The 24,133-nt window shown below is 44.8% G+C and overlaps 1 protein-coding gene across 4 annotated transcripts in view; it reads right to left on the bottom strand.

The window, feature by feature from the left end:
* The window catches only part of LOC126299288 (sulfate transporter-like), a 417,662-nt gene that overhangs the window by 270,988 nt on the left and 122,541 nt on the right, over positions 1 to 24,133 (bottom strand). Inside the window, exon 1 of one of the 4 annotated variants that reach the window (XM_049991079.1) lies at positions 12,317 to 12,654. The exons of 1 other annotated variant lie outside the window; for it this stretch is intronic. In XM_049991079.1, the coding sequence (XP_049847036.1) occupies positions 12,317 to 12,339 (23 nt within the window). In that variant the 5' untranslated portion in view covers positions 12,340 to 12,654. Of the gene's footprint in view, positions 1 to 3,046; positions 3,107 to 6,289; positions 6,380 to 12,316; positions 12,655 to 24,133 lie in introns of those variants that run through there. 2 more of the 4 variants (XM_049991082.1, XM_049991083.1) reach the window with 2 other exon arrangements.

The raw sequence follows: 24,133 nt of genomic DNA, 5'->3' as shown, positions 1-24,133 counted from the left end.
TAGTGAAACCATCATACTGGAGGAGTGGCACGACGCTGTTTCTCGGGGCCTGCATGTGCTGAGACATCCTGGCAGTAAATAACTGTGTAATATACCCGTCTCTAGCGCAGTGTGTTATCATGATCGGCTTATCTTGCCTATATTCGTGTTACGCTTTCAACATAAAATATAAAAAATTTATGGAGTAGATGGGACGCGAACCTTAATTAGTTCCAGGGCAATCCATATCTTCAAACGCTGCCATGCGGCTACCACGTAACTATACAGTTCTGCTCTTACTTGCACACTCGAGGGCGAACCATCTCCGCACTCCAAACAGATAGAAAAAATTATAGTGTGTTCATAAAACAGTAAGCGATACTTATAAGCAATCAAAGAAAATCAAAAGATTTATAAATAAAATCCTTACAATAAACAGGGAACGAAGAGACTGCTAAAAGTGTGTTACACGTGGCGCTACCGCCGTTGCCAGTGTGAGTTGCTTTCCCACTGGTGCCCGCTGTAAACAAGCAAAGGTACCCGTGCTTATCAACACATGCGAACCGTTTTGTTTTGTCGAGTGCACACGGTCTGCAGAAAGTGGGCGGTACAGCCCTGTGGACGGAAATTAAAATGTTTGGAAACATTTCCAACTAGAAATATGTCAGTAAAAACAGAATTATGATGTCTTGTGTTCCGTGAAACTGTGTTAGATTGTAGTCAGATGAGAGACACACCATACTGACGTCTTTTAACAAATCTCACACGAATTATCTTCAATCACAGCCGTTTCCCCAGCTCATCTGAACAGAATGTGTGTTGCGAACAGTCCTCCAAGTGACAGTTTTGTTGGAGATATGAATCATTCATATGAGAAGATTGTAGGAAAGAAATAATCCGACAGTTGAAGAAATCGGGAGTATAATTTGTTGGTGATATGCTGAACCCTTATACGAAAACTATGTACCTAGTGTCAATTTACGAATCTCAGGATCCGGGCTTCAGTCCTCGGTCGGACTTAGGATTATTTTCTGCCACTTGTCGCTTTTTAACACCTGGCAATAATTCAGTAATGTGAAAAATGGCAAGTTCCAAAGTCCGCATATAAGCATGTGGCATCCTGTGACTATCTCGGTAAGTCATTTAAAAAGCTGGTGCAATGCAACGCACCCTACACCCAAAAGGAAGGAAAATGGAGGAACAGGGATTAACGTCGGGTCGATGACGAGGCCATTAGAGATGGAGAATTACATCGTTTGGGGAAGGATAAGGAATGAAATCGCTACGTCCTTTCAAAAGAAATGTTTTCGCATTCGCTTTAAGCGACAGAGGGTTCAAATGGTTCAAATGGCTCTGAGCACTATGGGACTCAACAGCTGTGGTCATTAGTCCCCTAGAACTTAGAACTACTTAAACCTAACTAACCTAAGGACATCACACACATCCATGTCCGAGGCAGGATTCGAACCTGCAACCGTAGCAGTCGCACGGTTCCGGACTGCGCGCCTAGAACCGCGAGACCACCGCGGCCGGCGCGACAGAGGGAAATCACGGAAAACCTGTACCTGGATGGCCAGACGGGGTTGACTGCCCCTCTCCAATTGACTCGTGGCCAGGTTTAAATAAAACTTCGAAATGGAAATAGTTTTAAGTTTCTGTTGTGTACACATATACATCAGATTATAGAAATAGACCGTAGTGTCTGAACTTAGCCGGTTGCTGTTTTTGTACTCTCAATACGCCACTCAATTTAGTAAACGTAATCAGAAACTGCAAATGTTTACAGTTACAATGTCAGCTGTGGAGACAGTTTTTTTTTGTATTTCTATGTGCGTTGTATTTTTTGTGTCTATTCTACTTTTAAATTTTGCAAATTTATGGTAAGGTCTTATGGGACCAAACTGCTGAGGTCATCGGTCCCTAAGCTTACATACTACTTCATCTAACTTACACTATCTTACGCTAACGACAAAACACACACACACACACACACACACACACACACACACACACACACACACACACACACACAAGGCGCCTTTTAAATCGTATATTGGTTTTGATTAATGATATGTTGTGTAGGTAGGATGACTGAGTACTAAATACAAAATAGTTAATTTGCTCGTAGGAAATTATTCTAGCTCTTTTTCGGTTTCTGTATCACTACCATGAACACGCATAATGAACGAGTTATTTACTTGTACATAGCTCCTGGCATAATCCCAAGTGATTCTACAGTTAATTGTTACTTTATCGATAGGTTCCACACGCAGAGGTTACGCGCTGTTTTCCATTTGGAACACTGCACTAACTTACCACTGCTAGATGGGTGACACTGGCTCTTAACATTTGCACAGTCCTTACCATACTGAACTCCGTTTACAAAGGCGCTACGTTTCGACCGCGAAATATGTTGTGATTGTAAAGCTCCAGAAGTAAAACTGTAGAAATCAGGTCTTGGCTGTCATGAAAATTAGCAATTTTTCGCTGTAACGGTTCCCGAGAAGAAACACAGGTAAGGATGGGAAGAAATTACTTAAAAAAGTTATGTGAAAGCTATGCAACTACTAGTACTAATGAAATCAATTTATCAAATCGTTCAAATGGCTCTGAGCACTATGCGACTTAACTTCTGAGGTCACAAGTCGCCTGGAACTTAGTACTAATTAAACCTAACTAACCTAAGGACATCACACACATCCATGCCCGAGGCAGGATTGGAAACTGCGACCGTAGCGGTCACTCGGCTCCTGACTGAGGCGCCTAGAACCGCACGGCCATTCCGGCCGGCAATTAATTTATCTGTCCGTCTTATCTTAAACACGTCTTCAGTAGCTATTGTGAAAGTTTCGAGACAAGTAGTTACAATATTTTGAAGAACTGAAAGTGGTTGGCTGCACGCAGCTAAATGTTCGCTATCTAGAAATAATATTCAGGGACGGATGATGCCTAAGCACTGTGTTTCCACTCGTCAGCAATTTACGCAGTCGAGAGAACTAAGGTAGTAACGAACAGAGTAAAACTGCAAGGAGAATTCCCAGAAGGTTGTGAGTGTGAGCAGACTTACGTAGTATGAGAGAGAATTCCCGACCATTAGCCTGCTCAGGTGTACGGCAAGGTCTGCACTGCGGCCAATTTGCGATCGCCCCGCTACCTTCTCCAAGGCGCGACCTCGCTGATAACTCAATTTACTTCTGCCGATGAACAAGGGGCCGTTCGCGTTTAGCATCGACACGCCAATTTGGCCGAACATCAAGATCCCACCGTGACCGTTACATATGGCGATACATGCCACGCGCTACGAATGACCGTGTCACCACCAGACTTTCGCCTAAACGCTTTAAGTTCCAAATTTTTACAGTTCATTATAGATTAGTGTTAATTATGAGGTCGTCGCTCGTCGTTGGCTCTGTCGGTCCCAAAGATTAGTTTTTTCGAGACAATGTTGCAGGGTGTCGATTAATGTAGGAAGAGACTAATACTACAATACATAACAATGTACGAGGTGGCGGCAGTTCACATCCCCGCTAGATACTCGTAGAGATAGGTTTTCGGTGGTATCCCGAAATCACTTGCAACAAATGCTGGGATGGTTCCCTTGAAAAGAACACCGCCGGTTTGTTACACATCATTTGACAGCTCCGTCTCTCATGATCTCCTCGTCGATGGAACGTTAAATCGTAACACTCCTCCCTTACTTTACGTAGGAAGCTCTGGGCGAGTAGAGATGTATCTTACCGTACCTACCTGTAGTTGTGCATGTGTAAACTGGTTACAGTATATTGACTTAAGAAGCGTAAAGTGAAGAGGCAGGACAGACATTTAGAAGGAATATATGTCCAGCGTCTGAATCCCTACGCCAGCGTCTTTCCAGTCGAGGGTCTTTGTGCATTTCCCATTGTGAGGTTTAGGTGAAAGGAACACGCGTTAAGAGCTGCAATGCTTTTGTTAACATTTAGCTGGTGGAAATCGCACGAAGATCAAAGATGGATATTTCATTTACTTATCATTTATCAAAAAAATGGCTTAAGCACTATGGAACTCCCCTAGATTTACAACTGCTTAATCCTAACTAGCCTAAGTACATCACACACATCCATGCCCGAGGCAGGATTCGAATCTGCGACCGTAGCAGCAGCGCGGTTCCGGACTGAAGCGCCTAGAACCGCTCGGCCACAACGGCCGGCTGTCATTTATCAGTAATGTGACAGTAGTTAACTGTACACACGAATTTTGAACGAGTAGCGTTCAAATTTCCCTCTGGTCACTCGAACTTAGATTTCCCGAAGGAAGGTGGATTGGTATTTGACGTCCTTTGGAGGACGAGATCGCTAGACATCGATCACAAATTTGCATTGAAAAAGATGAGGATGAATAACAGGGACGGTTTCTTCAAAAATCTCAAGGTCGATTTCCTTCCACGTCCTACTAAAACTGCGATATTCTCAATCTCTAATGACACCGACGTCGGCGAAATGCTGCATGCTAATGACAGTTTTTACAAGGGAACATCAAAAAGTAAGTTACATCTTATTGTGGCAGGCCAATTAACTTTTATTGAAGGCTGCATTCCATAGTGGCACAGACACATTATACTATTTTTTCAACATGGCCACCAAGTGTCCGTATACAACGGTCGGAACGTTCTACCCATCATTCAATTCCTCGACGATAGAAATCCGCTGCTTGGTCACGGAGCTGATCGAGAAACACTGTGTGACCATCGGAAAATCTACGATTTGCTGCGAATCAGTTACTCGACTCAGTGGACATTGTTGCCTGTGGCCGTCCTTCCTGATCAGCATCGCCCACGTCTGTGCGGCCGAGGTCAGATTGCTGGCACCATTTCACTACGTCCTGACGCGGCAGTGCCTCTGGACCATATACCGCCAGAATCCCAGGGTGTATCTGTGTACAATTTATACGTTTGCCCACAAGAATCGTACTCTCCTGCGTAAATTAACTTTCGAGTACGTTTCCAGTTGGCGCGCTTTTTCATTCCCACACTGAGCTGTATCTGTCACCCGGACCGCAGCAGAAGTGTGCCTGTAGGAAGTCCCTAAGCTGTATTTCCTTCTGACAATGCGGTACTCCTGCTCCGCAATGGTCTTAGCGTGGGGACAACATGGATACCGTACTTTTTGAAGTCGGTATAGAACAGCTGCAGTGATTGCATCCGAAAATGTCCCATGAATGTACACATCGAAGAAATTGGGCACGGCCGGCCGCTGTGACCAAGCGGTTCTATGCGCCGCTTCAGTCTGGAACCATGCGACCGCTACGGTCGCCGGTTCGAATCCTGCCTCGGGCATGGGTGTGTGTGATGTCCTTAGGTTAGTTAGGTTTAAGTAGTTCTAAGTTCTAGGGGACTGATGACCTCAGATGTTAAGTCCCATAGTGCTCAGAGCCATTTGAACCAAATTGGGCACGGTAGACCAGTCAGCCACATGGGTAGTTGGCACAGAACTAAAAAGCAGGACTCATTCCTAGGATCAGCATTGTTTCAAACAAACTTTCAGACTGACCATCTGAATTTACGTTTGACATAATTTCCAATTATCAATACGTGAAAGTACTAGAACTGTCATCGAAAGCCAACGGACTGTTCACATTCTTACTACCGTCAAATGAGAAAGAATTGTTGCATCTACAACGACTTTGGTGTTGTGGGAGTATCAACAGTAACAGAAAATGAAAAAAAGATGTTTAAGAGACTTTATTGCAAGGCTCTTGTTGCAACTATTTACATAACCCTTAACTGTCATAGTGTTTGGAAACTCATAGTAAATATCAGAAGAGACTCTACAGTGGTTTTAGGTATATAAATACTTTACAAACACTCACAGAAAATGCGGAACGCTTCATTTACTTCCGACGTAAGAAGGATTACATATATATGCAATAAAATGGTCGACGTGCACATTATGTACAAATAAAAACATCGAAAGTCTCAAGACCGTCCCCGCAAACCCAGTATCTCTGGTAGCTGATCAAATCTTTCTCTGGGGTGAAACTGTACAAAACTTCATCCTACAGCAGAAACTTTTGGGACGTAAAACCTCAATACACGTTATCATAGACAGGTTCGAAGCAATGCACCATCCGACAGCTGACGCGGTTGTTGGCGCGACGAAGGATGAGAGTAAGGCGTTACAGGGTTGGGAAACAGAAGGTTATTGACTGGAGTTTTCCCTTCCCGTCATATACGCACGAATTCAACCAAAGAAAGATTCGCCCGTATTTCCGTACCGCTACGATCAACAGATTTCAAAGAAATAATGATTAGAACAGTTAAATAAGTTACGCTTACCTTGAGAAAAGGTTCTTTCCGCTTCCTACGACTACCCAGGTGAAGTGGAATTTTGTCGATGTGGCTTCCTGCAGAGGTCAACACAACGGCAGACGACCGATTTGGTGAGAGTGCTGGCAGGAAGAGGCGACAGACGTTGTAGGGTGGCGGCTGGCTTGAGCGCCGGCCGTCGGGCGAGCGGCTCACCCTATTGGCTCTGCAGCTGTGACGACAGCTATCCAGTGCCCCCACCAGGCTCTGTTCTGCTCTGCTTTACGCTCGGTAAGGTAAAGGTAAGCCAAATTCTGTGGCGCAAGCCTGATTGCAGGTACAGTATAGCCTTTTGTTCGCCGGGGCAGTTCGCCCTGGGCGTTTACTCCTGGGGAAGATCCTCTGTACTCATTTTGACAGCAGACTGAGTGGACTGGGTTCGTCTTGGAATGGCTGTAACGAGAAAAATCTCTGCTCCTGTCCGGGATTGAAACTGGGACCTCACGGATCGGAATGTAGTGCTCTAAACGCTAGACCACCTTGGCAACGGTACACAGCCGCCTAAGATTTTCAAATCAGCCTGGACTGTCCCAAAGTGCTTGAACAATTCGTTTGGTGCGTGATCGGGTTTATTTCCCAGTTAACTATCAGGGATTTTGGTGGGCGAAGTTTACAGTTTGTTAGAGAAGGAAATGCGGAAGCGAAACTAGAGCTAACATCTCACCGACATCGACGACAATTCAGACGGAGGAGTTACTCACAAGGGAACCTCCCCATCGCACCCCTCTCAGCTTTACTTATAAGTTGGCACAGTGGATAGGCCTTGAAGAACTGAACACAGATCAATCGAGAAAACAGGAAGAAGTTGTGTGGAACTATGAAAAAATAAGCAAAATACACAAACTGAGTAGTCCATGTGCAAGATAGGTAACATCTAGGATAGTGTGAGCTCATGAGCCCGTGATCCTGTGGTTAGCGTGAACAGCTGCGAAACGAAAGGTCCTTGGCTCAAGTCTTCCCTTTAGTGAAAGTTTTCTTTATTTTCGCAAAGTTATGATCTGTCCGTTCGTTCATTGATGTCTCTGTTCACTGCAATAAGTTTAGTGTCTGAGTTTTGCGACCGCACCACAAAACCGTGCGATTAGTAGACGAAAGGACGTGCCTCTCCAATGGGAACCGAAAACATTTGATCTTAAGGTCATAGGTCAACTGATTCCTCCACAGGAAAACACGTCTGATATATTCTATACGACACTGGTGACGGCATGTTCGTCACATGACAGGAATATGTTGTCGACCCACCTAACTTGTACACTTGGCGAATGGGTAAAAAGAATCTTCTACCTTGCCCGATTTAGTTTTTCTTGTGGATGTGATAATCACTCCCAAAAAAGTGATCGCATCGGACGGACGGACAGATAATAATTGTCTGAAAATAAAAAATTAAACTTTTCACTCGAGGGAAGATTTGAACAAAGGACCTCTTGTTCCGCAGCTAACCACGGGACCACGGCGCTCCTGAGCTCACATTCTCCTTAATGTTGCCAATATTGCGCATGGACTACTCAGTTTGTATATTTTGCTTATTTTTTTCGTAGTTCCACACAACTTCTTCCTGTTTTCTCGATTGATCTGTGTTCAGTTTTTCAAGGCCTATCCACTATGCCAACTTATAACTAAATCTGAGGGGGGGGGGGGGGGTGCGATGGGGAGGTTCCCCTGTCAGAAGGACAGACATGGGGGACGGAAATCCGCTGTGACATCGTTTAAGAAACCACAGTGAAGTAAAGTAGTTTAAAGTTTAACATCCTGTCGATGACGAGGTCATAAAAGGCAGAGGACAAGCTCATTGAGGGAGGATGGAGAGGGAAATCGGCAGTTTCCTTTTCAGAGCAACAGCACGAGTATTTACCTTATTGATTTAGGTAAAGCACGGAATACTAAATCTGTTTCTGTAATTCTACTTAAATCGCTGTCGAGCGCAGTATCTTAACAATACAACCACTCGCATAAAATTACGGTATTCACCTAAATCGATTTAGGAAACCAACAGAAAACGTAAAACTGGTTAAGAGCTCGAGTGTTTTAAATTCGTTCCTCACGTACAGTGTCCAGCACCTCAATCCCCACGTTAGCTTCTTTTCTTATTGAGCGTCTTTGCTCACTTTCCATTTTAAGGTTTAGATGAAACAAACCAATAATGAGAGTTGTAGTGAGTTTGTTACTATTTGCACAATGAATATGTTCATTTATTTATTTATCTTTTATCAGTTTCTTTTTTAAATATTTGTGTCAGCAGGTAACGTTTTATCTCGTAAGTGTCGTCACAACGAACCCCTATCGATAACACTACGGTGTCACTTTATAAGACATTGTGCACAGCTGGCCGGAGTGGCCGAGCTGTTCTAGGCGCTACAGTCTGGAACCGCACGACCGCTACGGTCGCAGTTTCGAATCCTGCCTCGGGCATGGATGTGTGTGACGTCCTTAAGTTAGTTAGGTTTAAGTAGTTCTACGTTCTAGGGGACTGATGACCTCAGCTGTTAAGTCCCATAGTGCTCAGAGCCATTGTGCACAATAATACTTACTTCATTTACGTTTTCACTAACCCTTCTACTCCATCAGTCAGTCGCTAAATACATTACCACCACCATGATCATGATCAAGATCAACATCGTCATCCTCCAACTGACATCCACTTCTAAATAAAGATCTTGAGTATACTTCTCTACACATTATCGTATTCAGTGCTTCGCTGCTATACTGCTCTTAACTGTTGCCTTCCGTCACTTACTGCCAAAAATCGCCCCCCCCCCCTCCCCACCCCCTCGCTACATTAGTTCGTCTTCTCGGTATTTTCCGATACAGCAAAAATCTTCCCGAGTTCATCTACCATCTATTTGCCTGGCTACATCCACTTTCTTGAGAATCATAACTACTTCTTACACTTCACACTGTTCCCTGATGCATTTACTTGTTTGTCCGGTACTGCACACTAACTATAAACTTTCTGTTTCAGACAAGTAGGAAGCTTCGTTTTGAAAATTATGTATTGTATCAAACATTAAAACGAAATGATTCACATAAATGCTTACAGAAGACGGAACAGTCAACATGAAGAGATTTCGGCGAAGCACGTCCGGCCGTGTGGGACTTCACACTGCATTTCAAAGCTTCAGCTCCAGTGAGCTATTTATCACGAAGTATCCCAAATATTGAATGATACATTACGTCGACAATTGTAAATATCCATCCAGATTCACTGCTCATTTTCTTCCAGTCTATCTTAAGACTTTCTTTTCGTAACTCTCTTCCTCCTTTCTCCTGCTAAATGTCCTTCACGGTTTATTAATTTACGCTTCTTAAATCAATATACTGCGGCTAGTTGACGAATGTAAATATAGAGAGACATGCGATAAGACCAACTTACTACTCGACGCCTGTCCACTAGTCCGCAGTTTCTTATATCGTTCAGGAAAAATATTTTTTTGCATTATTTGTTATATTACGGTCAGTATCAAATGCAATATACAGCTGCTGAGAAGTGGCAGCACGGTAACACGCTTCTTCTGCCTCACGTCCTATTATGTCACTGTGTCCATTCACTCGACAACAGTGTTGCTTGGTAATACAATGGCCGCTCCAGCACCTTACCCACGGAAACGCGTCCCGAAGGAATCTCCGATTGGCGGAGAATGGTGCTTCTCTATTCGAGGTACATGCACCCACCCTCTTAACCCTCTCCTCCCAAACATTTTAAAGTTGACCCCAAGGAGCGTTGGGCAAGCGCCTACTGGAAATGGAACACCATTTGTGACAAGGTGCATCTGTGTCGTACTGGTACCAGATGAGTGCTCATACAGGGTAACGCGAGTGCAGATATTTTTTTTTTTTTTTTACCGCTTAACGTAGTGGTATTCGAGACGAGTAGGCTACATACGTACATACTGACAGCGGGTTGCCGGCCGCGGTGGTCTCGCGGTTCTAGGCGCTCAGTCCGGAACCGCGTGACTGCTACGGTCGCAGGTTCGAATCCTGCCTCGGGCATGGATGTGTGTGATGTCCTTAGGTTAGTTAGGTTTAATTAGCTCTAAGTTCTAGGCGACTGATGACCACAGATGTTAAGTCGCATAGTGCTCAGAGCCATTTTCCATTTTCCTGACAGCGGGTTACACCCTCTCCCTACTAACATCATACAATACAAACATAACAAACTATACAGACCCGCGCACATTTCAGTCGCCTACCAAGCAAGGTGGCGCAGTGGAGATCACACTGGACTCGCATTCGGGAGGACGACGGTTCAAACCTGCGTCCGGCCATCCTGATTTAGGTTTTCTGTAGTTTCCCTAAATCACTTCAGACAATTGTCGGGATGGTTCCTTTGAGAGGGAACGGTCGACTTCCTTCCCTACCCTTCCCTAATCCGATGGGATCAATGACCTCGCTGTTTAGTCTCCTCCCTCAAATCAACCTACCTACCTACCAACCTTCCAACCAACTGTTGCCTGCTGTCAAAGGATATAATAAATACACAAGTTTGGATACTGCCTGGAAATGTGCCATTGTGCGAGGAGGAAGAAATCCCGTTTTGATCAGGCGACTGAACCTCCCGCTCGGGTTCCCCAGTCGACAATGCCACCGGATGATCTGGAACTTGACGCCTTCACAATTTCTCTCCTTGCCGGTCACACCCTGGCGGTGAAAATTTCTGCAGCCACCAGGCTTCAAACCGGCTCCCTCCGAGTCGGGCACAACCGCACATGCACGTGTTAGCAACCTGGACTATGGAAACCCCCTCCTCCAACAGCGACAGTTTTACAGGTAGACGGATAATTTCGGCGAGATAGTAAAGTGAAGACAACATAAAATAAGCAGTTGTCCTCCTGGTTACAAGTAGGTTCGATCGGCACTCAAGTATTACGGAAACGCCTCGTGAACTTAAATGGGGATTCCTGGGGGGGGGGGGGGGGGGGGGGGGAAGATGACGCTCTTTTTGGGGGTACTATTGCGGAAATTTAGAGAACCGGCATTTCAGGCCGAATGCAGATCGATTCTAGTGCCGCCAATATACACTTCGCGTAAGGAGCACGAAGATTAGGGCACGCACGGAGGTTTTTAAACAGTTTTTTTCCCTAGCTGTATCTGCGGGTGGAATAGGAAAGTAAATGAACAGCAATGGTTCGTGATAACCTCCGTCATTCACCGTGCGGTGGATTGCGGGGAAAAATATATATATAAGATCTCCGTTTCCCCTCTTTCCACACACCAGTCACTATGGAACTTGCCAAAAGTATTTGCGCGTTAGTTGTGATTTCTTAACTGCCAATGTAATATTCAAGACTAGTTTCAAGACACGAGTAGTAGATTCCGCTGAAGGATGATCGTTAATCATTAGAGATGGACAACGGTCAGAGAAAAATATTGCCATTGACTGTGTTTGAGCCAAAACAGGACAGGTGGGAGCTTACAATTCTTGCACCTGGTTTCCTTTCTGCTTTGATCCGCAACTGCAACAAATTTTTTGTAACAAGCCTTTTCCGGGCTGAGGCTGCGTTTTATTTCAAATAAACACGTCACTTCATTAGCGGTTAGCTAATTTCGCCCCTTGAGCATTATCAAGCAATATCACAATCAAATTATGTCACATCCTTCCATTTGTCAACATGACGCCATCCTCAGAGCAATGGGTAAACATCAATGATCCACATCCTTGTCGAAGGGCGCAATATTGTATACCAGATGCGAGGTCTTATATCTATGGAAATATACATTGTGGACAGCAATTCATCCGTAGTATGCAGTTCAAGTGGTGGCTTATTCGGTGCTTTGGGAACGAAAAGGCTACGTTCATCTTTCATGTGCTCTTGTCATATTCAGCAATAAAAATGTAACATATTTACCACTAACTCATCATCTGTAGGCATTAAACAGGTACATACGACATACAACACTCACAAGCGCTAATATCTGTGTATTAAAACGAATTATGCAATGATGATCTCCGTAAAAACTTCATTACCGTTGCGTTTGGTGTTTATTTTCTCTGAAACTCACCGTAGCTTGTACATTCGAAGCATGATAATTCCACTAGCTAATTATGGGAATCATAACCACAGGAAACTGATAACCACTCGAATTACAAATACAGAAAGAAACACCGAAATTCACACAGCAGCGGTGCGTGCCAACATCACCGCTTAGGCATTACGTACGCGTCTTCTGCAGGCTTAAAACGACACAGGGTTAATAGATTACTTCGACTGATGTCACTCGTCTGTCAGCGCTTTGGCTGCCACATTACTTCCTTTCACTTTCAGGGGCTCCACAGTCTCGCTTTGAGGCACGTATGTTGTTCACGCCGAGACGTGTTCACAGAGGGAAAATCCAAGACTAGCTCGCGTAGCATAAGCAAAGTCTGCGATGGCGAGCTGGGAGCTGAATTGGAGTAATGAAGGTTAACACGCGTGTGTCAACATGAGATGTATCAGCTGCAGACACAGAGAAGGCGGGTCGTACAGTGGGTGGCGCACGTTAGCGCATTCCCAGATGCCTCTATATATGCGTTGACTGCGCCTACACACTGCCTATCATTATAAACCGCATGGCAGGGCGTAGTTATTAGTCTACCATACATTAATAGTTTCTACATTTCCATTCACGGATGGAGCGTTAAAACAGCAATAGCTTTTACGCCTTTGAGCTAACTACACTCCTGGAAATTGAAATAAGAACACCGTGAATTCATTGTCCCAGGAACGGGAAACTTTATTGACACATTCCTGGGGTCAGATACATCACATGACCACACTGACAGAACCACAGGCACATAGACACAGGCAACAGAGCATGCACAATGTCGGCACTAGTACAGTGTATATCCACCTTTCGCAGCAATGCAGGCTGCTATTCTCACATGGAGACGATCGTAGAGATGCTGGATGTAGTCCTGTGGAACGGCTTGCCATGCCATTTCCACCTGGCGCCTCAGTTGGACCAGCGTCCGTGCTGGACGTGCAGACCGCGTGAGACGACGCTTCATCCAGTCCCAAACATGCTCAATTGGGGACAGATCCGGAGATCTTGCTGGCCAGGGTAGTTGACTTACACCTTCTAGAGCACGTTGGGTGGCACGGAATACATGCGGACGTGCATTGTCCTGTTGGAACAGCAAGTTCCCTTGCCGGTCTAGGAATGGTAAAACGATGGGTTCGATGACGGTTTGGATGTACCGTGCACTATTCAGTGTCCCCTCGACGATCACCAGAGGTGTACGGCCAGTGTAGTAGATCGCTCCCCACACCATGATGCCGGGTGTCGGCCCTGTGTGCCTCGGTCGTATGCAGTCCTCATTGTGGCGCTCACCTGCACGGCGCCAAACACGCATACGACCATCATTGGCACCAAGGCAGAAGCGACTCTCATCGCTGAAGACGACACGTCTCCATTCGTCCCTCCATTCACGCCTGTCGCGACACCACTGGAGGCGGGCTGCACGATGTTGGGGCGTGAGCGGAAGACGGCCTAACGGTGTGCGGGACCGTAGCCCAGCTTCATGGAGACGGTTGCGAATGGTCCTTGCCGATACCCCAGGAGCAACAGTGTCCCTAATTTGCTGGGAAGTGGCGGTGCGGTCCCCTACGGCACTGCGTAGGATCCTACGGTCTTGGCGTGCATCCGTGCGTCGCTGCGGTCAGGTCCCAGGTCGACGGGCACGTGCACCTTCCGCCGACCACTGGCGACAACATCGATGTACTGTGGAGACCTCACGCCCCACGTGTTGAGCAATTCGGCGGTACGTCCACCCAGCCTCCCGCATGCCCACTACACGCCCTCGCTCAAAGTCCGTCAACTGCACATACGGTTCACGTCCACGCTGTCGCGGCATGCTACCAGTGTTAAAGACTGCGATGGAGCTCCGTATGCCACGGCAAACTGGCTGACACTGACGGCGGCGGTGCACAAATACTGCGCAGCTAGCGCCATTCGTCGGCCAACAACGCGATTCCTGGTGTGTCCGCTGTGCCGTGCGTGTGATCATTGCTTGTACAGCCCTCTCGCAGTGTCCGGAGCAAGTATGGTGGGTCTGACACACCGGTGTCAATGTGTTCTTTTTTCCATTTCCAGGAGTGTATTATTACTCCAATTTTACTTCACGATATTTAAGTAACGATACGGTACTTAAGTATATCTGCAGTTTTCACCCTAGGAATTTTTTAAGCGGGATTTTCCAGAGACGCCACTCTTCGCCCGTCTACCAATTACGATTTTTCAGAAATTCTGTTTCACTCTACGCCTGTGGCCATTCGTTCCGCTTCTCTTCGTATACGCTGCATGTACCCTGTTAGTCCGACCTAACATGCAACCCACACGGTTTAATAGTATTCCAGTATTGGTTGGACAATAGTTTTGCTAGCAATCACTTTTCTATACAAACTGCAATTTCCCGGTAGCCTAGTAACAAAACGAAGTCTGCTCCCTTACTTTTCTACCGCGCAGATACGTACAGGCAAAATGACACAATAAAAGGTCGCCCAAAGGGATACAGTCATTCGTCACATAGTCCACTCGTGAACTAAACAGAAAGAAAAGTGGACACAGTGGAATAAAAAGTAGCCTCTGGCGATCACTTTAGCGACCAGTATATTACAGATGTAGATGTAAAAGGCATTGGGAAGTACGATAGCTTTTTGTGTAGAGAGGATACAGAGTTGTGAGAATGAATCTCTTACTTTGTGATGGTATTATTTCTATTATTTATTGCTTTATTTATTAAAACCGTTGTCTAGTCTTAAATGCGTTTCAGTGTACACAATGTCATCAATAATTTTAGTTACATGAGTTGCTTCATTTTTTAAAAATTCCATCACTCCTAAAACTACTCAAAATAAAGAAAAAGCATTATTATTTTTAAGCTTAACTAAACATAATAAGAAAACAGAAACCAATAATTAAACTTGATAATACAAAATGAACTATCATACGAATAAAAATCGGAGTGTGCAAAGTTTCGAGTTGGAATCTCGGTCGGACACACAGTTTCAAGTTGCTAGAAAATGCCACCGTCTTTTTGCTGAGCCAGTCATCTCGCCTGAGGATTTTTTTGGGTTTTTAAAATCATCTCAGTCAAATGACGGGATGGTACCTATTGAAGTCTTCCCCTGACCTTACCCATTATTATGGTTTTTAAAATGAAGTTAATTCTTACACGACACGTAAATGTTGTTGGTGCAGTAGTAATCATCATTCTCGAATCCCACATTTCCTTGTTTTGTTTACTTTCAGTACCTCCTGCGTATGTATTGACACAGTGTCAATAACATTAAACGGAAACAAAACATTCCCAAATTTACGAGGCGCCTCGTTCGCAGCCTGTTACGCCTTTCCTGTGTTTTGTTTTCTTCCCCTCAGCCACGTTGAATACTCTTGTTTTTCGACGCAATAATACATTCTAAGAAAATGTAAGTATTAAAATCTAGACTTCAAGTCTTCTAGGAGAGGTTTTGCTTACCGGACGCCAGTATCATTTCTTTACTGATAAGGAAGGTGTGAGAAACGTTTTCTTCCTCTCGCTGTCTCTAATTTAGATGAGGGGGCGCGTTTCGAGGTGGTGTCCAGCTGCGAAGATGCTGTCACGTGCCCGTGGACCCTATCCATTTTTTTTAAATCTCTGAATTAAGCTGACACTGATCAATGGAGAAAACAGATCTGAAAGATTTCATTTCTTTCCATAAACCATCTGCTCGTACATTCTGAAATCCCGTGAGGAGAGATCAGTAGCTCTTGCTAGCACTCGTGCAGCCTGATGTGTGTTTACAATCGTGCGAGCTATCACTGTCCCTTGATGTAGAACGCGAGGTATCATCAATACGAACTTTAGGTTTCAGTACCTACCTACCACAAAGCTCGAAAACAGTTTTGTCCTGGTTTGTCCTAAAAGTAAGTGTTAACGCAATCAGTGTGCCGAGACAACAAATAAAAACAAAGAAGTGTAAGTATGTGTGATTGTGAGGGGGGGGGGGGGAGGGGGGGGGGGGAGGGAGGGAGGGAGGGAATTTTTTTCAGTAAAGAGCTTCAGCTATCGTCTTTGGATGGACAGTTTAATTGTAGCGTTACATACCTCAAACCCTCAATTTCTTGCGATAAGGATCAGAGTACAAATTCAGTTTTCATCGTCTGTTTCTACTATACAACAACAGCAATGTTACGGTCTTGTAAAGCGTAAAATGGTGCGTTTCCAAGAGAGATATCATGCGGTATTCGTTGAGTTTATAAGTTGCAACTTCACCTAGATTAGGTACTCGCACCTGTTCTCTTATGCGCGGTATAGCGCAAAAGGGGACTGATGACCTCAGAAGTTAAGTCTTATAGTGCTCAGAGCCATAGCGCAACAGCTTTGTTTATCTATAATGTCGTGATAATGTTGAGTCATAAAGATAAAGGCTGTATTTGACTTACATGCATCTGCGCCTACACGACACACAGCATTCGATGCTTGCTGACTTGCAGCGGCATCAGGAAATACACGACATACACCGATGAGCTAAAACATGACGACTGCCCACCGCGAGAAATGTTCAAATGTATGTGAAATATTATGGGACTTAGCTGCTAAGGCCATCAGTCCCTAAGCTTACACACTAATTAACCTAAACTATCCTAAGGACAACCACACACACACCCATGCCCGAGAGAGGACTCGAACCTCCGCCGCGACCAGCCGCACAATCCATGACTGCAGCGCCCCTGACCGCTCGGCTAAGCCCGCGGAGGTTGAATGCCTCCCGGTGGTGTTGCGCATACGTTGCGCAGTAAGAAAGAATGTAAGCGGAAGAGACCACAAATGCGGAAATCCACGGATATAAGTGGTTTTGACAAAGGGCACATTGTTGTGGCGGTGAGACTGGAAACGAGAATCTCTGAAACGGATAAGCTGGTCGCCTGTTGGAACACCTATGGAAAGTGGATGAAGGATGGTGAAATAACGAGTATGCCGTATGATATTGGACGACCACGCCTGGTCACAAAATGTAGAGGTCGTTGGATCCCCATTGTGTAAAATGGCTCTGAGCACTATGCGACTTAACTTCTGAGGTCATCAGTCCCCTAGAACTTAGAACTATTTAAACCTAACTAACCTAGGGACATGACACACTGTGCCACAGATGCCGGTGGGGGCAGAATTAAGCTATGAGGTACATTTCGTTGGGCTCCCGTGGGGTCTGCGGTGATACTGAAGACATGGCGACAGCAGTTAACTACGTGAACATTATTGAGGACCACCTGCATCGCTTCATGCTTGGAGTCTCCCACTATCCAGAAGACATCTTCCAGGACGATAACTGTCCGTGTTGCAAGGTTAGAATCGTGCTACAGTAGTTTAAGGGGCATTATAGTGAACCCACATTGATGACTTGGCCAGCAGATGTGCCTGATCTGTACCCATTGGAATACACATCGGGCGCCAACTGCGTGCCCGTAAACCACCATCCCGTAATTTGCGGGAAACGCTTGACATCTAGTCCCACATACTTCTGGAATCCTGTGGAGCACTTGTATCCATGCCAAGCACGATCTCTGTTGTATTGTGTTTGAAAAGTGGAACATCACGCTATTAAACAGGTGGTGATAATGTTTTGGCACATCGGCGCATACGGTCTATACAGACGAAATTTAGTATGTGGTTCGGTTCACGTATGATTTGAACTTACGCTGCGCTCAACAGATAATACAACGCAAGGCGGTGACTTAAAAAAAAAAAAAAAAAGTACGACACTGGAATCATCTTCTGGCGGAAACAAGTCAAATTCTTTTTCGCCTGCTCCATTCGGTTTTTCTATCGCTCAATGAGAAAACCGGAATCGAAACTTCCACAATGAATTCCTGTGAAACTTCGGCTAGTACTCTGTTGCTCACGATAGAAGAGCAGCAATCTCCTAAGTGGAAAAATCGTTTAAAGCGACATGGCACAGCTTCTACAGTGGAGTCTCGTTTTAACATCCGGCCTTTCAACCTTACTGAAACAGGCTCGTTAGCATGTGTAACGAGAGCGAACGTTGCCAGACGCATAATTAACGTAACGCTACCGGCCGCACGAGAAACTCTAATGGGGCCGCAGCAAATGCTCTGCCCCGAAGTTGTGTTCAAATCAACTTGCTCGCAGTAGTTTTTTTCTCTATTTGTCTCCCTGCTGCATGGATTTTTTTCCCAAGCTATTAAATAAGACGTTTTTTGAAATCGAAGTTGATGTGAGCCCTTACAGCCGGTGAATTTATGCTCTGAGCTGAACAGATTCGTCATTTTACTCAATAGACGTCTGTCATTCACGGAATGCTGCAACAGATGTTTTCGTTTTTGTTCTGCTACTTTCCCCATCATGTGAGTCCATACGGAAGATAAACCTAATTTCTGCTTACACACTCCTGAGCAACTCAATTAGAGTGACTGTGGCCATGGTGGCTAGGTACGGGTAGGGTGACAGTTATTAATAAATTATTTTTCCTTTTGTACTGCTACCAGTCACGTTATTTTTAAATTACTTCATTGTCATGTGTCCCGAGCCTGTTTTTCTTACCATCAGGCGTTTTTATTGCAGAAGTTAATTAAATCATCTATAATTAAATATTTGATACTTTACCAACTGTGCCTAAAGTAATCTTGAAAGGAATCACTTCTTGTGAAAAGTGGTGGGGGAAAGGAGGGGAGGGGAGGCGAGAAATAGACATCCCCTGTTGTTGCTGTTGTTGTTGCTGTTGTTGTTGTTGCTGCTGCTGCTGCTGCTGCTGCTGCATCTTTTTCATTCTGTCACTGCCTGTGTTGGACGCATGTCGATATTTGGGGTTGTTGCACTAATAATATAACGTCTTCCCCATGTCACAAATTTTACTTACAGTGTCTACAAAATGGTTCTGTCCCCTAGAACTTAAACCTAACTAACCTAAGGAGATCACACACATCCATGCCAGAGGCAGGATTCGAACCTGCGACCGTAGCGGTCGCGCGGCTCCAGACTGTAGCGCCTAGAACCGCTCGGCCACTCGGGCCGGCTAAAGTGTCAACATTCTAACCGTCATTTGTCACATATTTCCTGGTGGAAACTGGTTTGTAACTGCAGATTTACGATATTACTTGCGTATGGCAGACATCCAATTTTCGCTACAAGATCGATTATCAGTTCGCTATACATCGATCTTTGCTTTAATAGTAGCGCTGCAGTCAATTGTTTTCCACTGGTGTGACTCATAACTACTGCGTCAAAGTAAGCTTTACGGTACAGATAAATTTTGAGCTTTCAACTTCCGTCATTTCATTTAATCCACGTAGAACAGTTCAACATCAGCATTAGCAACACATTAAAGACACAGGCCACTCAATGAAAATTTGCAACAGATACGATGGGGGGAATGGAAATATTTATCAATAAACAGTAAATGAAAATACTATTTTAAATGAAATAACGGGAATTGAATCCTCATTTATCAGTAACCGTAAGATTACATCTAAATTAAGCAAGCTACCTTACGGTGAGAGCCGGGTGTACTTGATGCAGCAATTGTACATCTCCGCCGCGCGGTCTCAGGCGTCTTCGCCTTGCCACGGTCCACGCGGCTCCCCCCGTCGGAGGTTCGAGTCCTCCCTCGGGCACGGGTGTGTATGTTGTCCTCAGCGTAAGTTAGTTTAAGTTAGATTAAATAGTATGAAAGCGTAGGGGGCTGATAACCTCAGCAGTTTGGTCCCATAGAACCTACCAAAAATTTCCAAAATTTGTACGTCCCATTTTCCTGTATCAGTCGCAAATGGTTCGCGGGAAGAATTGCTGAAATGTCTCCGTGGGGGCTCGAATCTCTAGGCTTTTCTGTTCATGATATCTCGAAATGATGCTTAGGAAGCAGCAATGTAGTGGTTGACTCTTCTATGAACGTATCCTCTCGGAAGTTTAACCGCATCATTATGCAGAACACCCCTCCTGCACCTTCTGCTACTGGAGATTGCCGAGCATCTACGAGCTCTTCTGTGCTTACTAAATGAACCTGTAACGAAACGTGCTGCTTTTCCACGGATCTACTGTATTTCCTGTACTAGTCCTATTTGGTACGGATCCCAGACTGATGAGCAATATTTACTTATTTGTAGAACGAGGGTTTCGTCAGCTACCTCGGAATCTGGCATCTGCCTTGCACATACTCCTATATGTTTTATGGAAGTAATTGCTTCCAGTGACAGTAACCGTGTAATCATACAGTAATGGATCTTTCACTCAATGCGTGAGCAATACGTTACATTTGTTTATGTTGAGAGTCAATTCCACTCCTGCAGGCGTTGTTCCTCTGTATGTCTTTCTACATTTCACTACAATTTTCCAGCGTTTCGAGTTCTTTATATACAACAGCATCATCCGCGAAAAAGCATGTTGGAACTTCTGGCGTTATCGACTGTCATTTATATACAGGATGGTCAGAAACAGTCTGGAAAGCTCGTGATGGTATTGCAGGGTAGACTTTGGCGAGAAATAATTGTTAAGCAAAAAAATTCGATACGTTGCGCCGTTTCAGACTTCATTAGCATTGGCGTTAGTAGCTAATCGGGTCGTTGCGAGCGCAAATTCAAGCGGCCCGCCAGGGACGATGTCGCCAAACATTCTTCGTTTGGTTTCCTAAAAACCAAACAAGAGAGCGATACAAAAATTGGACATGGAACGCTAGTAAGGATGGGACCCGAGCCAAAGGCTGAGTGGTCTCCTGTGCTATGAGAGCAACTGACACTAATGGCGTCTGGCGGGCAGCTAAAATTTGCGAGCGCGTCGACCTGATGGACTAAATCCAGTGCTACTAACTCTGGAACGGCGCAACATTTGGATTATTTTCCGTAATAATTATTGCTCAGCAAGACATACCCTGAAACACCCTTATAAGCTTTTTGTTTCTAACCAGCGTGAATAATGCGAAAGTATTGGTTCTGTACACTCCTTTGGCGTGCGTCCGAAGTTACTTTTATGTGTGACGATATCTTTCCGTTCAGAATGACATTGTGTGTTCTGTTTATTAGAACCTCTTCAATCCAATCACACAGTTGGTCTGATATCCCTACGCTCGTATTTTGTCCATTGGGCGGCAGCGCGGAACTGTATCAAACGCATTCCGGAAACCAAGTAACACGGTATATCCTGGGCGCTTGTGTGTACTACTTTCTTGGACTCGTGGACGACCAAAAAAAGCTTATTTTCACAAAATTTTAGTTTTTGGAAACGGTGATGAATCCTACAGAAGAGATTTTCGGACTCTGGAAATGTCGTAATACACGACCATAAAACATTAAAAAAAAATGGTTGAAATGGCTCTGAGCACTATGAGACTGAACTGAGGTCATCAGTCCCCTAGAACTTTAGAACCACTTAAACCTAACTAACCTAAGGACATCGCACACATCCATGCCCCAGGCAGGATTCGAACCTGCGACCGTAGCGGTCGCGCGGTTCCAGACTGTAGCGCCTAGAACCGCTCTACCACTCCGGTCGCCTAAAATATATTGCAAAATTCTACAACAGACCGACGTCAGACTTTATGTGTGGTTACAAACCATGTTCTGCATAAATATCTTTAGTGCTTGTAATGTAGTGATGCAATTCGGTGATATAATATACTGAATCCATCAGAAAATGTGTGATAAATGGATCTCTGAATGCGTAATTTTAAGCAAAACCTCTGGCACACAGACAGCATGATACGTTATTTGTGTAACATAATAACTGATCAGTCAACAGCACATCAGTGGACGCCACTTTTTCGTCGCCTCCGCACCCTCCACCCTATCCAATCCCACCTTCCGCCATTTTCTCATAAGAAGCTGCTGCTGCTTCAAAACTACTTTAGACATTATTTGTAAATTACGAAATAAATAATATTCGCTTATTTCAGTAATTTTTCTTTCCTTATGCGTGCAATGACATGAAATGTGTGACGAGGGCCTCATCGCCTGGTGCAAGTGTTTTGAGGTGACGCCACTTCGGTGACCTGCGCGTCGCGAGGATGAAATGATGGAGAAGACACAAACACCCGGTCCCTGAGCGGAGCAAATCTCCATCACAGCCGGGAATCGAACACGGGCCCCCGGCATGTCAAGTTGGGTGCGTTTTCATCTCAGCTAGGTGGCGATGCCCGCATGCAATAAAAACGCTTCTAGACAAGCAAAAAACGGTCAAAACAATTATCAACGTATTAAATACTAAATAATTTAATTGAATTAGAGATGCTGTTGTGTTGTAGGCAGGGAACTTTTTTCGCCACGGAAATTTGAACAGTTCAGGAAATGGCAGGCTTGCGATGTCGTTAGACCTAGTACTGGCCGTCGGAAGCAGGCTGGGCGACATGCCTAATACAGGGTGGTTAGAACTAAACTTTCGCTTTTTGAGCCAGTGAAGACTGAAAACTATTTACCGTATCGCTACTCAGCTTAACAGGAATGGTGTTCACAATGTGCGCTATAGTCCGTCTACTTGGACGAGTGGTAACGTGTTTGCCTCCGATGCAGCGGGTCCGAGTTCGATTCGATTCGATTCCCGGCCGGGTTGGAGATTTTCTCCGCTCGTGGAGTAGGTGCTGCTTGCCCTCATCATCCATTTATCATCACCGACAGGCAAGTCGCCCAATGTGAAGTCACCTGCAATAAGACTTGCAACCCGGCTGCCCAAATTCCCCTGCCCAACAATGCCATACGACTTTTTTTTTTTTTTGTTCGCTGCAGGATTTGCGTTGTTCTACATCTACATCCATACTCCGCAAGCCATCTGGCGGTGTGTGGCGGAGGGTACCCTGAGTACCTCTATCGGTTCTCCCTTCTATTCCTGTCTCGTATTGTTCGTGTAAAGAAATATTGTCGGTATGCCTCTGTGTGGCCTCTAATCTCTGATTTTATCCTCACGGTCTCTTCGCGAGATATACGTAGGAGGGAGCAATATACTACTTGACTCCTCGGTGAAGGTATGTTCTCGAAACTTCAACAAAAGCCCGTACCGAGTTACTGAGCGTCTCTCTTGCAGAGTCTTTTACTGGAGTTTATTTATCATCTCCGTTACGCTTTCGCGATTGCCACCAACATGCATGAAATTGAACGGCTTTAAGAAACAAGTGTTATAAAGCTGTAATAAGATAACTATGGGAATTTTACCACTGCATCTATTCGACTGATAGTTCGAATGTATTTGTAGATGACACTGACAAATGTCAACTTATAATAGTTTAAATCTACAGTTAACATCATGCTAACTTACAAAACTACTACTTCTGGGTACACCATTGCGAATTGTATTGCTCTGAGATGTGTTACGAACGTCCGTAAGATCTCTCTAATAATTCTAAGTGTTTTCGCTGTATGAGAGACTGTTGTACTTCGTGATACACTCGCAGCAGCAGCAGCATCTACATCTACATCCATACTCCGCAAGCCACTTGACGGTGTGTGGCGGAGGGTACCTTGAGTACTTCTATCGGTTCTCCCTTATATTCCAGTCTCTTATTGTTCGTGGAAAGGAAGATTGTCTGTATGTGTCTGTCATCTCCGTAACGCTTTGGCGATTACTAAATGATCCTGTAACGAGGTGCACTGCTCTCCGTTGGCTCTTCTCTATCTCTTCTATCAACCCTATCTGGTACGGATCCCACACTAGTGAGCAATATTCAAGCAGTGGGCGAACAAGTGTACTGTAACCTACTTCGTTTGTTTTCGAATTGCATTTCCTTAGGATTCTTCCAATGAATCTCAATCTGGCATCTGCTTACCGACGATCAACTTTACATGATCATTCCATTTTAAATCACTCCTAATGCGTACTCCCAGATAATTTATGGAATTAACTGCTTCCAGTTGCTGACCTGCTAT

Source organism: Schistocerca gregaria, chromosome X (genome assembly GCF_023897955.1).
Source record: "Schistocerca gregaria isolate iqSchGreg1 chromosome X, iqSchGreg1.2, whole genome shotgun sequence".
Lineage (NCBI taxonomy): Eukaryota > Metazoa > Arthropoda > Insecta > Orthoptera > Acrididae > Schistocerca > Schistocerca gregaria.
The sequence above is the reverse complement of the archived record's forward strand: the minus strand, read 5'-3'. Positions and strand labels throughout refer to the sequence as shown.